At 31.7% G+C, this 24,096-nt stretch overlaps 1 protein-coding gene across 1 annotated transcript in view; it reads left to right on the top strand.

Annotated features, from left to right (window-relative positions):
- LOC107454571 (nose resistant to fluoxetine protein 6) overlaps positions 1 to 24,096 on the top strand; it is a 56,386-nt gene that overhangs the window by 16,615 nt on the left and 15,675 nt on the right. The window contains exons 4-10 of the mRNA XM_087168480.1: positions 221 to 308; positions 7,414 to 7,511; positions 11,749 to 11,928; positions 14,422 to 14,506; positions 20,193 to 20,285; positions 21,220 to 21,385; positions 21,989 to 22,068. Coding sequence (XP_087024606.1) covers positions 221 to 308; positions 7,414 to 7,511; positions 11,749 to 11,928; positions 14,422 to 14,506; positions 20,193 to 20,285; positions 21,220 to 21,385; positions 21,989 to 22,068 — 790 coding nt within the window. The remainder of the gene's footprint in view (positions 1 to 220; positions 309 to 7,413; positions 7,512 to 11,748; positions 11,929 to 14,421; positions 14,507 to 20,192; positions 20,286 to 21,219; positions 21,386 to 21,988; positions 22,069 to 24,096) is intronic.

Genomic DNA, 24,096 nt, shown 5'->3' with positions numbered 1-24,096 from the left:
CCTCGATAGTTTCTTGCTTTCTTAATTGGGTTTCAAATCACAAGAATTCAATGTCATTTAATACACGGTTTTACGCTGCAGATAAATTCAAATAAAATACAGACTGTTTATGAAATATTTTGAGTTTTTTCCTCCTTAAAAAATCTTTTTCAGTTACTGATATAGATTAAACAAATACTTGATACTATTGTCAATAACTAAATTGATTTTCATCTCTCAGTTTCAGAACCGTTGAATTTAGATGTTAATCTCACGGACTGCCAGGTAGAGGAACCTCTAAGATTACCTGTTTCAGCAATACTTTTTATGTAAGTAGTATATTATATAGATCAAAATAGAATGAAATACTTTAAAGTTTGTAACATGAACGTCTTCCGATGATATATTAGATTCCTTGAATATAATATACAGGGTGTTTCATAAAGACCACTCCTAATATACATATTTTTTTAATCTTTTGAAAAATGGAGGAAGAAACTTATACGCATTAGAAAGTCCGCATTTCCTAGCAATGGAGCAAAAACAATAGGGCGTTACTGATTTATATGACTGTTTGGAACATTTTAGTAGGAATAAATATGACTTTTTGCATCGATACAGAGTAATGTAATCAGGTATGTACGCTACATTAAAAATAAAACATATCGGCAATGTCAATAACTGAATGGAGAGAAGTAAGTGCAAATTTCCTAGAATGGTTAAGAAAATTAACAGTTGCCTGAAAAATTTCAGTTTCAAATGCGAATTTACCAAACATTTTTTTTAATACGAATGATACCATATTATCAACCACCTAAAAAATTTAATACTATCAACTGAAAAATTGCACAGAATTATTAGAACATTTTTAGGATTAAATCCGACAATAAAGCCTCGTATGGCAAAGAGGTCAACGCTATTTGATCAAGACAAAGCAAAATCATCCCAAGTCGATAGTTATGATACCAAAACTTTCAATTGCATTTGAGCTCTCAAATAATACTTCACCCAATTATACAATTACTAGACGCACTGAAAGATTCTATGTAAAATCTTAATTTTCAAGTGATACTCTAGACAGCTGTAATGTTTTTAAGCCGCTGAAACCGGTTTACACTTGTTTATGTTCGTGTATCAATGGGTTAACATTGTAATGCAATACGATAAAAATAAATACAAATAGGAAGTATATTAAAAATCTCCTGAAAAAAACCCATTTCATGTATATAAAAGTATTGCCTATAAACTCGTGCAAAACATGCAATTATTAAAAAACTGCAGTGGGTCAAATCATTTGGTCTAATTATTATAATATACTAATATAATACCTCATATAATAATTATTCTACATTTATATAATATATCGTCTAATTTACCTAATCGTCGAATTTATATTATACATCGTCCAATTTAACTAATGGATACACGAACGTAAACAAGTGCAAAGGGCGTAAGAACAATAAAGCTGTATAGAGTATCACCTGATAATTAAGATTTCACATCGAATCTTATAGTGCGTCTAATCATTTGGCCACAGACTGTACATTCTCGAGATATAGCCCCTCGGTGACTATTTTATTACCTATTTACAAAATAAAATGGTATTCCTTTATAATAAAATTGAAATTGACTAAAAGAAACGTTTAAAACCACAAATAGTAAAATTTATTAAAAAAAACTCAAAAGCGTTTCACTGTCACACAATAACACTTTCATTAGTAGTACGAACAACATCTTTTCCCTTTTCTCAAAGAAGTACTTCAAGCTACACCAGGAATCTCCATATGACACTCCATACAAATGTCCTATAGAAAATTGTAGTGTATTTCTCTTTCTAACTGAGAAAAGCTATTTAATTACTAGAGACATTTAGGTAAGGATACGTCACTGTGAAAGAAGATTATTATTTTTAGTACTTAGTCTCAGAGTTCCTGACCGATTATTTACTAAAATATATTTATTGTTTATGCTTATGATATGCCATATAAGAAAAATCACTTGTTGATTTAAATCATAGAAAGTGAGTTGCTGAGTCGGACGTGGCTGATTATGAAAGTAGAAAAACAATCCTTATTGTTTGTAAAAATCAGTAATAGTTCGTTTTACAAAATGCGATTAATAATATCTTGCCATAGAAGCCTATTATTTTCTCATTAATTTTTGCCATAAACCTAGGATGAACTTTTCTTCACAAGGTACCTTAGGAGTTTGCCATACATCCGCGGCAACAGTTCTCCATACCTCTATGGCATAAGGCTGTTGACTTAACCAGAAAATTGTTGATTAAGTTCAAGAAACTTGAGGAAGAAGAGAAAAGAAAGTTCAAGAAGAAGAAATATAAACAGAAATTCGAGGGAAAATGAAAAAAAGCTCGAAAATTGTCAGGAAAAAAGAAATAAATGATGATATTCTATAGAACTTGTCTTGCCGTTGACTTGACCACAGTAGAAATTGCAGAAATTGAAATACTGTTTTTTTAATTCACACCGTTTCACAATTGAAGTCAATTTTAAATAAACAAAAATTTCTATTAAGATGGACAAAATTATTTGAAAAGTACTATTGTGTTTGCAGGATTGGCTTAAGTAATTCGAAATTGAGCTGGAGTGACAGAAAAAACACATTAGCTTCCCTCATCCCACACATTTTAATGAATTAGTGGTATAGTGTGTTTCCATTAGCTTCTTATATATGTAAGGTATATAAGCTCCTTCATAAGCTCACTATAACTGTATGACGGGTTCCCACTAGATTAACATACGTGTATGGATCCTATAATTTAGCTATATATAAACTCTATAACAAAAAAATCGACGCACCAAGAAGGAGTTGTCCGATTGAAACGAAAATTGGTGGATAGGAAGACAATGTACAGAATAGTAAATGATTTAAATTTCAGAACAATTAAATAATTTATTGCAGAGTTACAGTAACAAGTTCAATAAGGTGTTGACCCGCCTCAAGCCTGGATGCAAGCTGCCACACGGCGTGGCATAGACCGATAAAGCTCCCGGATGGTCTCTTGCGGTATTTCCTGCCAAATTCAATCCAATTGTTGAACAAGGCCATCAACATTCCGTGCCAGATGCAATCGACTTCCCATCATATCCCAGACATGCTCGATGGGAGAGAGATCTGGTGATCTGACAGGCCAAGGAAGAGTTTGACAAGCTTGCAGACAGTTCATAGCAACATGTGCCGTATGTGGTCTGGCATTGTCCTGCTGAAAGAACAGCCCAGGGCGCTGCAAAAGGAACGGTGGCAAAACAGGTCAGGGCGCTGCAAAAGGAACAGTAGCAAAACAGGTCTTAGGATGTCGTCGACGTACCGCTGTGCAGTAAGTGTACCTCTAATGACAACCAAATGGGTCCGGCTGTCAAAGGAAATGGCACCCCAGACCATAATGCCTTGTTGAGGGCCGGTGTGGCGTGCAATAGTGAAGGCAGGATCCCCCCTCTGCCCTGTGCGTCTCCAAACACGTCTTCGATGATCGTCAGGACACAGTTGGAAGCGGGATTCGTCGCTAAAGACTATGCGTCCCCAGTCATCATCATTCCAGCCATATCTGTTCAAAACATTCATGCATATGAGATTTCGAAGCAATCGGATGATTGCTTCTTGGTGCGTCGATTTTCTTGTTATGGAGTGTATATATAAGTTCAAATTGTAGAGAAAACATGGAAAAAATTACAGAACAGTGAAAAAAGGGGGAAGAGGAAAAATAAAAATAACAAGAAACTGGAAAAAAGTTTACAAAAAATTTTAATAAAAAATTTTACAATTTTTTTAATATATATATATATATATATATATATATATATATATATATATATATATATATATATATATATATATATATATATATATATATATATATATATATATATATATATATATATATATATATATATATATATATATATATATATATATATATATATATATATATATATATATACACAGTCCAGTCACATTAATGTGACCAACACCTACTTTCGACGTCAACGTGAAATAACCAATCACAGAGTGCAGGTGGCAGCACATTACAGTATAGTGTATATATTGGATGTCCTAGGGCATCGAAAAGCCTTTCAGTCGTTGGCGCAATGCAGAAATGTAGCGATTTATCCGACTTCCAAAAGGGCATGATTATTGGCTTTCGGGCCAAGGGTGGAGGCATTTCGGAAACGACTGATTTTGTGAACTGTTCGCGTGCCGCCGTGATAAAAGTATACCGTGCATGGCAAAATGGCACTATACAAAACAAGCGGCGTGGCACATGTGGTGCACCGCGGGCCAAAGATGGCAGAGGCGAACGAAGGCTACGGAAATGCGTTCAGACGAATAGACGTGCAACTGTTGAGCAACTGACCGTCCAGATGAACCAAGGGGCTACCAAGAGTGTATCCTCAACAACTGTTCAGCGAACGTTGCTGCACATGGGTCTCCGCAGCAGACGCCTGGTCAATGCACCTATGCTGACTGCTGTTCATCGGTGACGAAGGCTGGAATTTGCACGCCAGTACCACAACTAGACGTCCACAGAGTTGCAACATATGGCTTTTTCCGATGAATCACATTTTATGCTCCATGGGACAGATGGACGTTGGCGTATAAGGCGTAAAACGTCTGAAAGCAGACACCCTGCAATAATTGCGGGAAGACTGCAGGCTGGAAGAAGGAGCGTTATGGTTTTGGGAATGCTTTCCTGGCATTCACTGGGTGCACTCATCATTGTGGAAGGCACAATGTATCAATACAAGTACGTATCTGTCCTTGCGGACCATGTCCACCCCTACATGCAAATGATTTTTCCTCAGAATGATGGCATCTACCAGCAGGACAATGCGAGGTGTCATACAGCTCGCAGTGCATATGCGTGGTTCGAAGAGCACCAGGATGAACTTACCGTACTCCCCTGGCCAGCAAACTCACTGGATTTAAACCCTATCGAGAATCTGTGGGACCACCTCGATCGGGTTGTTCGGGCCATGGATCCTCAACGGCGCAATCTAGCGCCGCTGGCCACGGCACTGGAGTTGGCATGGCTCAGCATCCCAGTGAACTTTTTCAGAAACCTAATTGATTTTCTTCCTGCACGTTTCGAAGCGGTCCGCTCTGCCAAAGGTGGTTATTCTGGCTTTTGACAGGTGGTCACATTAATGTGACTGGACTGTATATATATATATATATATATATATATATATATATATATATATATAATAAATAAATAAATACAAGAAAACACTAAGAAAGTTAAGAAAAACAATAAGTATCATTTATTGCGCTTAAGCTGCAAGTAAACAGCACTCATTAGATAAGTTCAAAATGAAGAAAAAAACAAAGAAAAATTATAGACGTATGAAAAAAAGGGGGTGGGAAAAAATAAGTAAAAAAATAACAAACAACATATTATTTAAAAATAAAAAAATAAAAAATAAAAAAAATATATGAAATTTTAATTAAAAAACCGGAAAAAAAGCCGGAAAAAAAAGATATAATCTTTTCTTCAGCCCACACGATTATATCCGCAAAACAGAGTGCTTTCTGATATTGTATCAATAAAGCCAAAGCAAAATATATTAATACAATAGTGTGAGGATTTATGTTTCTCTTTTCTATTTTATATTTTTTCTTAAATAAACATCTATCTTCTAAAACTATTTATGATCAATTTTTAAAATTATTTAGTATAATATTACCTTGCGCACATCCATTTCGGGACCATCCTCGGTAACTAACAAATCAAAACTCAGAATAACAAATCACTTCAGCAGTGCAGTAAGAACGACACTTTAAAACCCTCTTGTTACACTCAATTTGCGCTTTTGCTTTCATCTTTTGTTTTCATATTTTGTAATCTGGCAATCTTTCTGCGAAAACATTTTTAAATCATTCTTGAAAAATATCTGTCCATGTAAGTTGTTTCGATTTTGCTACTCGCTTTATAGTCCCCCCTTTTTAATGTTTTTTCTTTTTATTTTATTTTATTATCTGTTTTTACATGTTATTTTTACTTTTTATGATCTATTTTTATGTAGTTATTTTATAAAAAAATTTTTGAGTGCTCCTCACACTATTGTATTAATATATTTTGCTTTGGCTTTATTGATACAATATCAGAAAGCACTCTGTTTTGCGGATATAATCGTGTGGGCTGAAGAAAAGATTATATCTTTTTTTCCGGCTTTTTTTCCGGTTTTTTAATTAAAATTTCATATATTTTTTTTTATTTTTTTATTTTTAAATAATATGTTGTTTGTTATTTTTTTACTTATTTTTTCCCACCCCCTTTTTTTCATATGTCTATAATTTTTCTTTGTTTTTTTCTTCATTTTGAACTTATATATATATATATATATATATAAGTATATATATAAATATATATATGTATATATATAAATATATATATTATATATATATATATAAATATATATATATATATATATATATATATATATATATATATATATATATATATATATATATATATATATATATATATATATATATATATATACATGCATAATGCAATAAAGACAAAAAGGATAGCAGAAACGAGAGATTAACGAAGAAAATGAAGGAAAAAGATAATAAGTTTTATTTAGCACTTTTTTTTTTTGGATATAATTGTGCGAGCTGATGAAGAGATCATATATTATCCTTATTTTATTTTCCGGCTTTTGATATTTTTCTTAAAATTTAATAGTTTAAAAAAAAAATTTAAGTAATTTTTTAATAACTTTTTTTCTTCTCCTTTAAAAAATATTTATATTTTTTCCATGCTTTCTCTATATTAACTTTTATATATCTACAAGTATATATATGCGAAACTGAAAAGTAAATTTACTTCAGGAACAAGGTTTACGAATGTTAAAGACACCAAGAACTAAAGCAAGAAACAACATGAATGAAGAATAAATAAAATCACAGAAATCGACATACTATAGTTTCGGTTCTATAAACAAGAATCTACTTCAAAGTCTGAACATCAAATAATAATCGAAAGATGAAGAGAGAAACCCGTGTAAATGGGTTTCGCTAACGAGTACAGAGGAACAGTGCTAAAATAGGAAAATAAAATAGGGGAGACTAGAAAAAGGTGTAAGGAGGTCCGCTGTTTGCAAAGAAATTAAATCAAAAAATATTTCCAACCATTGGGAAAGAGTGAGATAATAGACAGATCAATAACTAAATTATTGTAATTTTTAAAATAAAATATTAAAGCTGTCTTTGAAAAATTTTACAGCCGATTAAAGAAGCGAGTCTAATCAAATGGAGATTGTTTTCAAGCATCTTAAATAGTCACGCAATTCACATAATGTTTTAAGGATTTATTAGACCAATTCTGGAAATTAGCTGCAGCATCTTTTGTTATCGAAATAATTTGTTTTCGCTTTATTAAATTAAACAAAAAAATAAAAACATTTTCAGGATTTTTCTAGTTGTTTTGTTACTTGTTTGCGCAAGTGGTACAATACTGGATTTAAAGGACAGAAAAAGGAAAGAAAATAAGCTGAAATATCCAGAAAGTAAGTTATTACTTTTGTGTATTTCATTAAAATTTTATAACCACGGATATTAACAATTTATTATCTGCTAGAAAATGTGTAGAATTTAAGAATCTGATAGTAAAAACTACAGACGGAATTTTTTGATGATAAATATGTAAAAATATGTTCAATTCGAAAAAAGCAAATAAAATAAAAGGTTGAAAAAGTCTTAAAAAAATTTTAGTTTATATTTCAAGTAGTTTAAGTTGATTTTAACATCAGATCATAATATTTTTTTTTCAATGTCCACCCGATTGACACTCGTCATTTAGATACCTGTAAGGCAGATTTGTTGACCACTCTTTCAGGAGTACTATATTAGGTGTGCCAACTTTTCTCCCACTGTAAGGACAGAGAAGGAAAGAACATTCAATGCCTTGTCCGGGATTCAAACTAAGGACTTTTCTGATGTGAGATCCACTCTTTGACCACAAAACAGTCCGGTCGGTGCATAAGTAAACATTCATCCAACAGAATCTTACCATTCGTCAGTTTAGCAAATTCGATATGTTACCGTAACTCTTTTTTAGGACATTTAAATGTTTAAAAAATATATCTAAAGGAAGCTCATTTTAATGGAGGGGACAAAAGCATCATTTTAACCACATTTCAACATTAAGAACTGTATTTATAGCTTTACCATCACAGCCAATAGAAACAACCCAGAAAGCGTGTCACCTTACGGCAACCTTGCGTCGGAATTTTCTCTTTACTGTCACGGAAATGTCACGCACTAAAAACATTTTTTTCAATAAAGCAAAAATATTGCAGTTTCAAACCTTTCATCCTAAAGGAATTTAAAATTATTTTTTAAAGCTTTTTTTAAATAGTACTGTCACTAAAGGTCCGTAATGACGTTCTTGCTGACGTCACACTAGCGATAGGATCAAATTGCATTGTCCATTTCAAGACAAGGTGGATTTCAGCTGAGAATACATGACTTAACGAAAAGAAACCTTATAATTACCTAGATTTAAGATTATTTTCACCTTGAGACTAGAATTTTTTTTCACGCTTGAAAACACTAAGTCAACCTCGATTTAAGGTTTTTATGTGGAGGGATGTTTTCCAAGATTTTGGATTTGGGTAATGTGCGTAGAATAAAGCATATTGTCACAAATCTCGTTTTAAGGTTAGAAGGTTTACACGTAAACCGCATAACAAACAGTTTTAGGATTACATTAAAAGGTTTTTGCTGAGTTAAAATGGACCTTATTTTGATATCTGGGCAATCGCTTCCCGTCAAATTGATTTATTTTTCAAATATTGATACATTTTTTCAATTATATTGGATTCATAACTATTTTACGAGTGTCTCGCGTGTGGTAGATATATTTTACCCAGTTCTTAAATTATGTGCTCTGTCTATGTTGTCCTTTCATGCATTTTTAAACAAAATTTTCTTGAAATAAGAACTGCGTTTTTCTCCTATCGAAATATATTCCTTACACGTTGACGCCGTTGTGTTTATTTTGAAGTATATGTTTAATTACTAAGTTTGCGTTTTCTACGCTAAATAGTTCACGCAAAGACGCAATGACAGTTGTTTCCCTGTTTGAAATTCTTTCTTTCACTTATTACAGCATTAGCAAGAAGCAACAGGCATCACCTGTTTTTTAATGTTTTAATGTAAAATTACTTTTTAAGATACACTTTTATAACTGAATAGGCAAATAAAATCGGTATTTCTACGTGTGTTTAATATTTTAAGCATTTTACGCCCTTCTGTTTTTAAATCTTTCTGTTTCTCTTAAGCAAGTTCAGTATTTCTAGTAGGTTGTTGGTCATGCAAAAAATTTTAGATCTGTAACAATTTTTATTTTTATTTTTAAACTTACAATCAGTGTTTACAGCACAAATACGGATACTTTGGTTTTCACGAAATCAAGAGAAAATGATTGTGCGCTTACATGTTTAGCTTTAAACAGCTTTGATTTAGCATCAGCCATGAATCCTTAACTTATTTTCTTAAAGCTATACTTTTGGGAATAAAATCAAATTGTAATAGGTGTATGATAGTTTCCATTAACTGTACTATTCAAATATAAGGAGATCAGTATACATTGATTCGAAGAAGTGTACAACTGAACTAAGAACGAGGAAAAGCTGCTCTAAGAGAAAAAGCTAAGAACGTCAATTTTTGCTTATTTCAAAAAACTTAAGAGCTTATGCGTGACCTCTTTTTATCCAATGCAGGCATATGAAGGGCAAATTTGTTGGCCACTCTTTCAGGGGCACCCTATTAGATGGGCCAACGTTGCTCCCACAGTAAGGACAGAGAGAAGGAAAATGCCTTGCGAACCTTTCTGATGCAAAGGCAGTTCCCCAACACCTACACAGTCCGGCCGGCTTATACGTGACCTAAAAATTTTAAAAAATAACTATTATTTTGTCATATTAAAAGAGCGTTGAAGAATAGTATGTGAATGGTACTAGAACAAAAAAAATTATTTTTTTCCTTTTTGTCAAATTTTGAAGTTTATGTGCGACCTAAAGATCTAAGTCATTTTTCAAAATAAACATTTTCTGCCCACCCTAGTACTCATGCAAACTTACAGTATGCTACCAGCCAGAATAACTTTTGATCTAGTGATCGGATTTTCACCTTCTAGGATTCAATATTAATGGTTCGAGAGGGTGACCTCAAATATGCTAGCTAATAAGTGCAAACCATCTATATTAAATTACAAAATCAGACACAAAACACAAAAACGTACTTTTTATGAATAAATATGCAATTCTTTTTGACGGATTTCGATTTCTGACTCCCAAAATAGAGGGGATAGCCGGAATCAGAATGGTCAATACTTTGGTCAGGAGAGCGTTCCAAAGTATGGAATTCTTAATGTTAAACTTTTTTTTGCGTATTTCGCTATATCTCGAGAACTTTTTGAGCGAATTTAAAAATGTGTGCCCAAAATTATAAAATTTGTTTAACCAAAGATTTTTTCTGTAAATTTTTGGGTACTAAATTTATTTTTTCCATGCAAGAAAATAAATTTAATAAGTATCTATTATTTTTCAATATTTTATTTAATAACGGTCGAAAACATTTTGAATATGCAAGTTTTTGCATCATTTAAAAGGTTAATTTTGTAGTTTGCATGACAAAACACAAATTTCGAGCAAAATCGGTCAAAAATTTCTAAAAAATTGAATTTCAAAAGAAGTTAGATATTTAGAATTTGATTTCTCAAGAACTATTCAACCGATGTAATTTGCAGCGTAAAATCATGTTCCTTAAAATCATACAAGAAATTGCATTCCTTAGAATTCAAAACTATTTCGACCATTATAAATAAAATAATTAAAAATAATAAACATTTACTAAAAGCTATTTTTTGCACAGGATTATCTTTGCATAAACGGATTTTATAATTGTGTGCAAAAATTTTTCATTTCGGTTAAACAGTTCTCGAGATATAGTGAAATAAGCAAAAAGTAAAATTAGCAATAAGGAATCCAAACTTTGAAGCTCTCTTCTTACCAAAATATTGAGACCATATTTTTTTTTAATATATATGTAACCGTCGTTGAGCAGATGACCCAATTTTTGGGTTCACGACTACTAATGTTCAACTCCGTAGCCTTGTAATTTTAAACAATCCAGAAGACAAGGGAACTCCTGGATCAAGTAGTAAGGGAAATTTGCATTCGTGGAGGACTTTTTGATGGAACTAACCCGCATTTGCTTTACATGGAGAGGAAGAGCATGAGAACCTCCCACGGTTAACCTAACCGCAAGGGGACTCTAACCCATGATCCATCTATCACTGAGGATATTTCACGTCAGCACTGTGGTCGGTGCAAGCCAGATACGGAATTCGTATCGATTAGCCATCGCCGGGATCGAACCCTGGTTCACCTCATTGGAAGGCAAACGCTCTATCCCCTGAACCATCGCGGTTCATTGAGACCATATTACCCAGAGCGTGACTACCCCCTATATTTTGGGAGTCAAAATTCCGAAAAAAGTAGGCTTATTCAGAGAAAGTACTTTTTTGCGATTTATTTCTTAACTTAAATTATCGTCTGCATTTATTTATAAGCCTATTTGAGATCACCCTTTCGAGCCATTAAGATTGAATCCTAGAAAGTGAAGATCCGATCATTAGATCAAATGTTATTCAGAGTGATCCGTTTTGGTTCTTTTTGGCGCACTGTACATATAATTAACAAACTATACATATTATCGAATATTTGTCTTCTTTTTCAGGCTTAACCCGACAAGTTCTGAAAGGTTTTTCGCTTTATACTAATACGAAAGAATTATTTGCGGAGAGAGTCAAGAAAACATCCTTAGACTACCTTCATGGATTTCGGGTTCTGCTTTGTCTATCGATCATTAGGGGACATATCATGGCATATCCCACTGTTTGGAAAGAATTGCGCTATAGTAAGCATATTATTATTTGTTGTTTGATTCGCCCTATCCACTCTAAGGAAATCATTATTATAAAAATATTTTTTCTAAAATATAGTTAATAAACTAGTTTAGGTTTTGAAGAAGAAAAAATTTCTGAACTGTGAATATCAACATTTTCCAATTTTTGAAATTCTAACTTTTATTTTGAGCTTTTTCTTTAAAAAAATTATGAAATTCCTAAAGATGAAAATTAGAATTTTTTTTTTTAGAAAAAAATTTAAAAGATGCAAGTCTGAAAATTTTTAAACAGAAAACAACGATTTTCGTTCATGAAAATCAAAAAGATAAACATTTGAAAAAACTCTTAAATTGATAAGAATTGAAAATATAACTAATGTGTTTTGGAGAATATTTTGAACATTTAAACATTTTAGAAATATTTATCGTTTAAAAAACCGTTATAGGAAGAAGATTTCCTTAGATCGAAAATATATTTAACATTTTTGAATGACGGTTAGATTAAAATTTTCATTGAAAATAAAAAATAAAAAAACAACCTTAAAAATTTCAAAAATGACGAAAATTAAAAAGATGAGCATCTGAAAAATTTGTTACTGGAAAACAAAGACTTCATTAAGTGGAGAATATTTTGAACTCTCAGTTTAATAATTTCAATGAGAATGAAAAACATAAACGTTTGGATAATTTACTTTAGAGAGACAACGACTTTGATACTTGTAGAATATTTTAAATGCATAAAAACGCATCGTTCCGATTAAAAAATTCTGACAGAAAAAAAAATAATAAAACTTTTATGGAAATGAAAAGATAAACTTCTGAAAAATTCGTTACAGGGCTCAAATTTCATGGTCATAGAGAAAATATTTTAATGTTATTTAACGTTTAAATTAAAACTTTGTACAAAAATGAAAAATGAAAATTGTTTGAAAAATTCTGAAAATAACGAAAACTGAAACAATGACGTTTGAAACATACACAATAGGTATAAACAGACATTGACGTCGCCATATGGAAAATATTTTTAATGTTATTTAACGTTTAAATCAAAACTTCGATGTCAATACAAAAGATTGAACGTTTGAACAAAAATCCCAAAATAACGAAATTTGAAAGTAACTCGTTATAAGGAGAAAACTACTTCGCGGAGAATATTTGGAATGTTTAAATACGAAAATATAAAAAAAAGGCTCAAATTTCAACGGAAGAAAAATATTTGAAAAGATAAACGGAGGGGTTTTATGATACTAATGAATGCATCAGTGGACTGTATGATTAAGACAACTAAATTTTATTTGAAATAAGAAACAAACAACCGAGAATCCTTGGCTAACAAGAGCGATTGACCCGCGTGATTCTCCGTCTAGAAGAGGGAGAATGAATTGTTATTTCCCGCGTGATGAACGCCATCTCCACCCACTTATGATGATCCTTTAGAAGACCATGCTTTTTTGTTAAATATTTTTCTTCGAATTGAACATATCTATAGTCAGCGTTGATAAAATGTCTGAAACCTTTGTTATATGAAGATAAAAAACCTTGCTATCTATGGAGTTCATTGAATGTTTAACGTTTCGATTAAAAATTTCGCCAAAGATAAAAAGGATAAACGTTCGAAAAATATTACTAAAATTGAAGAGCTGAATGTCTGAAAAATTCTTCATCGGAATCAACGCCCTTGTCAAAAGGAAAACATTCTGAATAAAAAAATTCACCAGGTTAGGATAAATAAATTGTCAGGACAGTCTTGACATACGCTTCTGAAGCTTGGACAATGACAAAATTGTAACACAATATTTGAGAGAAAGATTTCGTGGAGTAAACTTGATGGTGTAAATGAAATCAATAACTGGAGAAGGAGATTTAACTTTGAACTGCTCGGGATCTATAAACAACCCGATATTATTAAATACATAAAAATGAATAGAATGAATTGGATGACCTACGTGATTCGAATGAGTGATGACAATACAATAAAATAGATACTGCTTTTTAGACCCACTTGAACAAGAAAGCGGGGAAGGGCGCGGTTGAGGTGGGATGACTCGGTGGAGTCTGAAATCGGAAGTCGCTATGGAGAAATCTTTAGAGGAAGGCATTGGCTCACATTGGGCTGTCTGGCCAACTATGATGATGATAAAACCGATTCGTAACCTTCTAGTTGAAAATTTCCCCTGAAATTGAAAAGATAAACTTATGAAAAATTCGTTATGGGGAGGCAATGACATTGTTATATAAAAATGACATTGTGATTGCCATGTGGAGAACATTTTGAATGCCATTGACGAACAGTTTAAAATGTTTGTAACAGAGAAAAATTCTGCAAAGGTAGAATTTGCTGTTTGCTCATTGATGTTTGAAAAGTTTCAGAAAGTGGATTTCTAGATCATAACTTCAGAAACAGTTTTAAAATAATTTTAAAATAATACCCTTCTGAATATAATTTTTTCAGAACAATCCATATTGTATGAAAAACATTTTTAATCTAATTTTTCCTTTTTGTAGGAAATTTTCACTTCATATTCGAATTTTTGAGTTATCTTTTGGAAAATAACGGCCCAGTTATAGTGGACTGTTTCATTACTATCAGGTACTTAAAATATATGGTACTCTATCTTTACTATGTTAGTACGTTTTCCATGCTTCTAATAATTTACTTAAAATGTGCAATGTTCGAAAATTATTGAAATATCCAAATATCTCAAGAAATGGGCATCGAAACAGAAAACTAAAAATATATATCAGATCAAATGCTTAAAAAATGCACACCAAAACAAAAATCTAATAATAACTTCGGATCACCACTCTAAAAATGTACATCGCGTAAAAAATATACTAATACATATCGGATAAGATGTCTTACAATATAAATCGGGTCAAAAATATTCTAATACACGTCGGATGAAAAATCTAAAAATACACGAGTGAATTATATTCAAACAATGCACTCAATAATGATACCCAACTCGACCTCAAAATCCTTGACGGTGAAGATTTAAAAATTTCAAATAAGATCTTGGTATCATAATTTTGAAAATATTTCTCGAAATTCATGACGTTTGACTGTTTCCATATCATGCTCAGTATCTATAATTTATTTTCTCTACTGTTTACTTAATCAAAGTGAATCAAAAGTTTAATTTTTATCAATGTTTTAATTAATGTCAAGATATTTTTCGAACTGAACGAAATTGCTTTGAATTATGAATTGGTGAGGGCCTACTCACGTTAACGCTTATTTTCAGACAGAGCAGACTAACGAGCAATTTACTTTGTCAAAAACTTTTTCAAAAATACACAAATTAGAGATAACAGTCGGCATATTTCAAGAGCTCAAAAACAGGTACCCAATTTGAAGACTTGCCACACGTGAAAGAGAAGAAGTTACTCAGAAAAATGGAAAAATAAAGGTAAGAAACTAAACTATGAAAACCACAGTAGCTGATAAAGATAAAAGATGAAAAACAATGCAAAAAAAACACAAATCAATCAATATTTTCCCCTGATTTGTGTTTTTTGGTAGGAAACATTACGCTTTGCATTTCAAAAAACCTTTGTTTCTTTTCAGTCACATCTGGCAAGTCATGAAAATGGGCGCCTGTTTTTGAGCGCTTGAAACATGTCAACTGTTTTTCCCAATTCGTATATTTTTGAAGCAAATGCAGTTTTTAATCAAGCAATATCTTACCGCTTCAGTTTTTTTAGCATTATTTATTTCACGAGCGATTATCTCCAAGGCATAAATGATATCAAATATATTTTCTATTTGAATAAAATTATTTTTTTTTACTTTCATGTTAATCACCACGCTATAATATAACAAACGTATAATTTAATGAAGTAAAATTCGTTTTTTTTTTTTTCGTGATGTTTGATACTACAATGGAGGGACCTCACCGCCTGTTCGCTTCGCTTCCACCCCCGATTGCTACTCATTAAATTTTGTTTTGAATCATAAATTGAATTTTTATTAAAATAAAAGGTACTTCGGGACTATACCGAAATCACGACAACGTTCACTAAAATTCGCAAATCCTTTAAGTCTATCATAATAAAACGCAATTTCCAAAATAAACATTCTAAACACATTAAATTTATCAAATAAAATAATAATAACAAAAAAATTTAAGTGTAAAAATACGTAATAAAAAGAATCAAAACAAAGTAAAAAAAGGATAAAATGTGATGCAACAAAATAAAAAATTATAAAATGGAGTGATAAAATAAATTTGCGGTTATTGGTGCAAAAGCTATTTTCTGGTGATAATTCTGTGTTTGGCGAAAATAGTCAACGGTATAATCCCAAAGTACCAAAAAAACTATTTAATTAAAGGATCCTTTTTTTTCCAAATTAACACAGATAAAACTTCAGATTTTATTAGGATAAAATTCAAACCCACTCATTTGCTGATATATCATAGTAACTTCATCTGCGACTTTTTTAAAAGAACTTGCATTTAATTTTTAGTTTCTAAGAAAATTCATAGTAATGTTATACAGTTTTCTATTCATTGTTTCAATTAGATGTCTTAATTGAATTCAGTTATTCACAAAGCTTGCAATAAAAGTAACTATATCTTATGTATCATTTAATATTTTGAAAACAGTCAATACTGATTTAAAAATGTAGCATGCTGTTGAAACACGAACTACAACTGATTAAAAACACAACTGAAATATTAAAGCACAAACTAGAACATAATTAAAATACAACTCTGTTTGAAAAAACTACCAATACTAACGTTAAAAATTTAACAACTTTTTAATAATTTTAAACATATACCAGTTCTACCAAATAATAAACATCATGCTCAAGAAAAAATCAAATCTGAAAAAATCGGTAACGTAACTAGCACTTAAAAATTACAACAATAACGAAGGCGCAACTAGATCATCCATCGTTTTCTAATTTACTATCGTTTTCAAATTCCAGAAAAAAATGATCTAGTTCATCGCTTTTAACACATGTGATGATGAAGTAATATCATACGATTACTTTATAATAAGGCTCCTCTTTATAATAAAGAAACAACGCGGTGAAAGTTTATAATAGGGTGCTTTTCTTATTTTTGTGTCAGTGCAGGAAACTTGGAAATGAATTGGAAGTGAGGTTTTTTTAATATTAAGGAATCTCTATAGAGAAATAATAGGAAGATGAAAGATTTTGTAAAAAGTAAAAACTCAAAATTCCAGTGACAAGGGGTACTCTAACCAAGAACTCTTTAAATAGCCATCAATTTGAAAAATAATCAAAAGCTTAATAACAGAAAATATTAAGAAGGGTCAATAAGTATTACAACAACATTTTGACCTATATATAGAATAATGTAAAGAATTTGTCTGTTTACATACCGGATTGTGGGTATATTGTTGGCACTTAAAATACGACGTTCAAAATGTAGCTAAATGACATGAAGTTCGGCAACACCAGCGAATTTCATGAATTTTTATTTGTTGTTTTTTGGTGTTTAAACTTTTATCAATAAGCTCTAAATGACTGAACTTCGGCTTTTGATTCGTTATTTTATTTTTTATAACCATCTTTGAACGCAATTTCGGGTTTACGACTACTAATGTTCAACACCGTAGCCTTGTAATTTTGAACCCAATCCAGAAAACAAGGGAACTCCTGGATCAAGTATTGGGAGAAATTTGCTTTCGTGGAGGTTCTTTTTAATGGAAATAACCCGCATTTGCGTTACATGGAGGGAAAAACCACGAAAACCTCCTATGGTTATCCTGACTGCAAAGGGAGTCTGAGCCATGATTCGTCTACCACTGAGGATATTTTACGTCAGCACTGTGGTTGATGCGAGCCGGGTTCGAAATGCATATCGATCGTGGTAGACGAAGTATATAATCTCTGGGATTCGAACCCGATCACCTCATTCGAGGCAAACGCCATGAGCCACCATGGCTCTTGATTTGTTATTGCTATAAGCGAGAACTTTCAGCGAGGGTGTTGCAGAACTTTTTTAACAGCCTATTATAACCAAATTATGCAACACCAATTTCCGGTTTTTTAAATAGACTGTCAATTACGAATTTTTTCAAGCAAATTGTTTATTTTTTTTTCTTCTTTTGTGATTTTTTATGTATCTGCATTTTGATCCCACCGCTTTCAAACGAAAGGCCTACGAATTTTAGTATCTTTTTTTTCCATCGTAATGTTCAAAATTCTTTCCTTCAAAGTGAGCCATTTCATTTTTGGGACGATTTTTTCTGTTTCAAAAAAAAATAATTCAAGAAATCCATTTTTTCGTCATCTATTTCTCCCGACATTTTTTAATTGGGATCTGTAAGTCTATGGTATATATTATTTTCAAATTTAGTAAACATGTATAGTAATCTCTCATTTAAGATCAAAAAGAAGGAAAACAAATAATATTTTTTAATTAATTTTTAAACATACCTGCATGTTAAGTAGTTCTGATTCTCTCGGCAATCTATTGTTGATGCTAGATTATTTTTATTTTCGGGTCACGCATACGCTTAGGGTCAGCTGCCAAATCGGGTTTTTTTTTGGCAGTATTTGAATATCCATTATAATATCAGTGATTTATTAGCTTATAACATCAATGTAGCTGAGAGCATGAACTTTAGAGATTCTTAATCTTACGTCCCGCAGTGGACTGATCGTTAAGACACGGTTCCCAGCAGATCACCGAAGTCAAGCACCACTGACTGCGGTCAGTGTGCCGGTAGGTGACCACTTGGATCAGTCTGCGTACGGACCAAGGGTGTGCGGTATGGGTCCTCGTTAAACTGTTCAACCGTAAAGTGCTCAACTTCGCTCGCAGGTCGTCGAGCTACCAAAGCGGGGGAGCCGTCCCCTCTGCAGAGTATCGAAATTGGGATGGCATGCCTTCGGATCATCCTCAGGGATGTTTCCCAGACCGACGCCAATTGCCCCTTGTGCGATGTAAATGGACTGTAGTGCAACGTGAATGGACTACAACAACAACTTAATCTTAGCGTTTTCAGTTCCCTTGTCTTCTGGATTGGGTTCAAAATTACAAGGTTGCAGAGTTGAACATTAATAGTCGTAAACCCATAAAAATTGGGTCGGCTTTTCAACGACGGTTATAATAAAAAATTCTGGGGGCAATGATGTGGATCAGGGGATAGAGCATTCGCCCTCCAATGACGTGAACCGGATTCGAATCTCAGCAATGGCTGGTTGAAACGAATTCTGCATTGTGCGTTTAAAAAAAATTTCGCTCTTTAGAATGGACAGCTGACTTAAATATTTCAAGAGAGATTAAACTTGTATAAAAGACGCCAATTCAACCAAGAAAATAATTATTAAAATCAATCAATAATTCTCATCTTTTTTTGTAAATTTTTATGAGCATACAAAATGTGTAGCAATGGATTAACTTTTTAAATATTAAAAAATAGATAATAAACTCTTTCTATTTTCACAAAATTAAGACTTTTCTTCGTATCAACGTTTTGCTCCATTTTTAAAAATAGTTCAGAGAACGCTAGCTGAAGTTGAGTTAAACTAAACGTTCATGAATAACTTGTCAACTCACAGCAGTTATGAAAATTGCAAATAATTTGGAAAAACCTGTATTTTTTCAAGCAGACAGAGCTTTCGAAAAATAGCTTCAACCTAAAACAAGCACTTAGCAAAATCTCTATATATTTGCAAACTAATAAGCCGATGGGTATAACATTTGACGGTATTAAGGTTTCTTTCCTGAAAAAGGTATCTTTTTTTTCAAAATATTACCTTTTAAAAAATGTTGGAGAGTATGGGACCTTAAAAACGATCAAATGAACTACCATTTCAATATATTGCCCAATAACTTATTATAATTAAAATTAACCTTCCCCAAACTTAGTTTCCCGATTATAAGGATAAACTGGGTATAAAACGTGGTCCCATTTAACACTTTATTAAGGTTGTAATAAATTTACACCGTATTCTAGTTCAAGACATCGATATTATTGTTCAACATTAAACTGATTTTTTCTGAGAGCGTGGAATGGTTTAATTCTTTGATGAAATAACATTTTCTTTTCAAAAACAAATTTATATTGAAATTCTGAGAATTTCATAACAGAAACATGACATTATAACCAGCAATCTTTTATTCAACTTCAAAGGAATCAAGCATCAATATTAGTGTTCGACTAATTTCTCTTAGGCAGTTAGAATAGTTCAGTAAATGAATGTTTCACTCAATTTAAAAACAAATTTTTATTAAAAGTATACAAAATTCATAATTGAAAAACAAAATGAGTAATAATTATTATTTCAATTTCAGTGGGTTCTTGATTACCTACACTTTATGGAGAAAAATTGAGCAATCTAAAGGACATTTGAACGTATTTGAACAGATTTTGCTGAGATATTGCAGGTATGTAATTTGTACCAAAACATTTTAACAATATTTTATGCGCGAATTATGTGTCAAATTAATACATAACTTCTAATATCTAGAATGAAGGAAATTTCAGTTTAAATTCAATCATATTTGTGGTCGCCCGACACTAAACATTGCAGATATTAAATTTGAAATCTTTTTTTCAATTTAGTTCCTCTTCTTATCTTACGTAGAAAACGTGAAACTGTTACGACTAAACAATGCAATGTTATATTTCAAAGAGAAGTGCAAGTTTTTAAACATTGAGTTTAAATATAATAGAGCGCTCACATGACTATAATGTTTGTCTCAGTAATGAAACCACGTGACTCCTGTGGGAATCAAGAGGGAATATTTTCAATCTTCGTTTCTCCTTGTCATTTCAATGGAACACAATTGACGCTGATCTCTTAAAACCAAAAATTTTAATATATGGTGATTTATTATGCCGCATTTGGTGACAAACAAAATTTTGTTAAAGATCTTATACATTTCATGGGTAAGTTAATTTGTCACTTTTTGTAATTGCAATAGTTCTATTTATTATATAAATAAGCATTTAGCCTTTTCTCTCCCTTAAAGCATCATATTAATCCATATACATTAATATCATATACATTCCCTCATAATTAATATCATATACACTCCCTCATAATTAATATCATATACATTCCCCTTTCATCCACGTAAAAAATTAATAAAAAATGCATACTTTGATTATTTTTTTTAGATTAACTAACTCTTCCAGACCTTCTTGTGATGTCTCTTTGCCTCGTGTTGCCATTAATTAGTTCGGGTTCAATGCTTATGATATTAATTGTTACACTAATGATATTAATTGTGGCTTAGGTTCTAATTTACTCATACATTCCATTTTCATTCACATGAAAAATTTATAAAAATTTCATACCTTATTTTTTTTTGTCAGATTAACTCCTCCAGTCCTTTTTGTGATGTCACTTTACATAGTGTTCCCATTAATTAGCTCGGGTCCAATTTGGAACTCATCTTGGGCGCATGAGCATGAAAACTGTTACCAAAATGGTTGGAAAAATTTGCTATACCTTCAAAACTACAGCTTAATGACAGAAATTGTAAGTAAACTCTATGAAATATTCTTGTTTTAAAAATCACTGGTCTTGTATGAAAACAGTTATGTATTCAAGTGTAACGAAAAGACTGTTAAATATGATTTTAAATTAAAAACTGCCTTCTACTTTCCCATCTAAGTTTGATTTTAGAAACTGACATTTTCAGTCAACATAAAACGCATAATTATTTTTTGAATCTAACTTACGTTATTACAATCTAATTTATGCAGTCCAGCTAATTTTCCGGTTAATGTTGTAGAAATATATATTATTTCCCTGAGGTATAATTCTCTAAGGAAACATAGAGGACTTTGTGACCCGACAGATTTAACGTGCGCCAGTCCTCATTTACTACGCGGGGAGTCTTCGCATTCAAACCTCCGTTCTCACGAATGTAAAACCAGCTGCCTGCCAAACATGCTTACCAGGCCTCAGTAAAAGTAAAATAGTGATTTCTAAAAAAAAATGTTTTTGTCCCTTTCCAATAAAACATATTTATTTGATTCAAAATGTGACAACTATTTACTTAGTGTACTTAAAAATGCCCTTTTCTTTTCGACGTTAAACTAAGAAACAATAACTAAGAAGCTTTCATTTTTATTTCAGTGCATGGCGCAAACGTGGTATATAGCTAATACGATGCAGCATGCGTTTATCTCCCTCCCTTTAATGATTGTTACTTACAGGTATTTATTCACTTCTTTTAATTTATTTATTAACATGAGTTTAATAAATGATCATGAGTTAATTAATGACATTCAATTTAATTTTGAACGGATGAAGTGAACTGGGTGCTCCGTAATCAACTCCCTTAGTATATAGATTTATAATTCCTTTCAAAACAGAATGAAGTGAACATGTTGTTCCGTAATCACCTCCCTTAGTATATAGATTTATAATTCCTTTCAAAAAGGAATGAAGTGAACATGTTGTTCCGTAATCAACTCCCTTAGTATATAGATTTATAATTCCTTTCAAAAAGGAATGAAGTGAACATGTTGTTCCGTAATCAACTCCCTTAGTATATAGATTTATAATTCCTTTCAAAAAGGAATGAAGTGAACATGTTGTTCCGTAATCAACTCCCTTAGTATATAGATTTATAATTCCTTTCAAAACAGAATGAAGTGAACATGTTGTTCCGTAATCACCTCCCTTAGTATATAGATTTATAATTCCTTTCAAAAAGGAATGAAGTGAACATGTTGTTCCGTAATCAACTCCCTTAGTATATAGATTTATAATTCCTTTCAAAAAGGAATGAAGTCAACATGTTGTTCCGTAATCAACTCCCTTAGTATATAGATTTATAATTCCTTTCAAAAAGGAATGAAGTGAACATGTTGTTCCGTAATCAACTCCCTTAGTATATAGATTTATAATTCCTTTCAAAACAGAATGAAGTGAACATGTTGTTCCGTAATCACCTCCCTTAGTATATAGATTTATAATTCCTTTCAAAAAGGAATGAAGTGAACATGTTGTTCCGTAATCAACTCCCTTAGTATATAGATTTATAATTCCTTTCAAAAAGGAATGAAGTGAACATGTTGTTCCGTAATCAACTCCCTTAGTATATAGATTTATAATTCCTTTCAAAAAGGAATGAAGTGAACATGTTGTTCCGTAATCAACTCCCTTAGTATATAGATTTATAATTCCTTTCAAAACAGAATGAAGTGAACATGTTGTTCCGTAATCACCTCCCTTAGTATATAGATTTATAATTCCTTTCAAAAAGGAATGAAGTGAACATGTTGTTCCGTAATCAACTCCCTTAGTATATAGATTTATAATTCCTTTCAAAAAGGAATGAAGTGAACATGTTGTTCCGTAATCAACTCCCTTAGTATATAGATTTATAATTCCTTTCAAAAAGGAATGAAGTGAACATGTTGTTCCGTAATCAACTCCCTTAGTATATAGATTTATAATTCCTTTCAAAACAGAATGAAGTGAACATGTTGTTCCGTAATCACCTCCCTTAGTATATAGATTTATAATTCCTTTCAAAAAGGAATGAAGTGAACATGTTGTTCCGTAATCAACTCCCTTAGTATATAGATTTATAATTCCTTTCAAAAAGGAATGAAGTCAACATGTTGTTCCGTAATCAACTCCCTTAGTATATAGATTTATAATTCCTTTCAAAAAGGAATGAAGTGAACATGTTGTTCCGTAATCAACTCCCTTAGTATATAGATTTATAATTCCTTTCAAAACAGAATGAAGTGAACATGTTGTTCCGTAATCACCTCCCTTAGTATATAGATTTATAATTCCTTTCAAAAAGGAATGAAGTGAACATGTTGTTCCGTAATCAACTCCCTTAGTATATAGATTTATAATTCCTTTCAAAAAGGAATGAAGTGAACATGTTGTTCCGTAATCAACTCCCTTAGTATATAGATTTATAATTCCTTTCAAAAAGGAATGAAGTGAACATGTTGTTCCGTAATCACCTCCCTTAGTATATAGATTTATAATTCCTTTCAAAACAGAATGAAGTGAACATGTTGTTCCGTAATCACCTCCCTTAGTATATAGATTTATAATTCCTTTCAAAAAGGAATGAAGTGAACATGTTGTTCCGTAATCAACTCCCTTAGTATATAGATTTATAATTCCTTTCAAAAAGGAATGAAGTGAACATGTTGTTCCGTAATCAACTCCCTTAGTATATAGATTTATAATTCCTTTCAAAACAGAATGAA

Source organism: Parasteatoda tepidariorum, chromosome 7 (genome assembly GCF_982258835.1).
Source record: "Parasteatoda tepidariorum strain Cologne lab strain chromosome 7, Ptep-v5.0, whole genome shotgun sequence".
NCBI lineage: Eukaryota > Metazoa > Arthropoda > Arachnida > Araneae > Theridiidae > Parasteatoda > Parasteatoda tepidariorum.
This window is presented reverse-complemented; position numbering and strand designations above follow the sequence as displayed.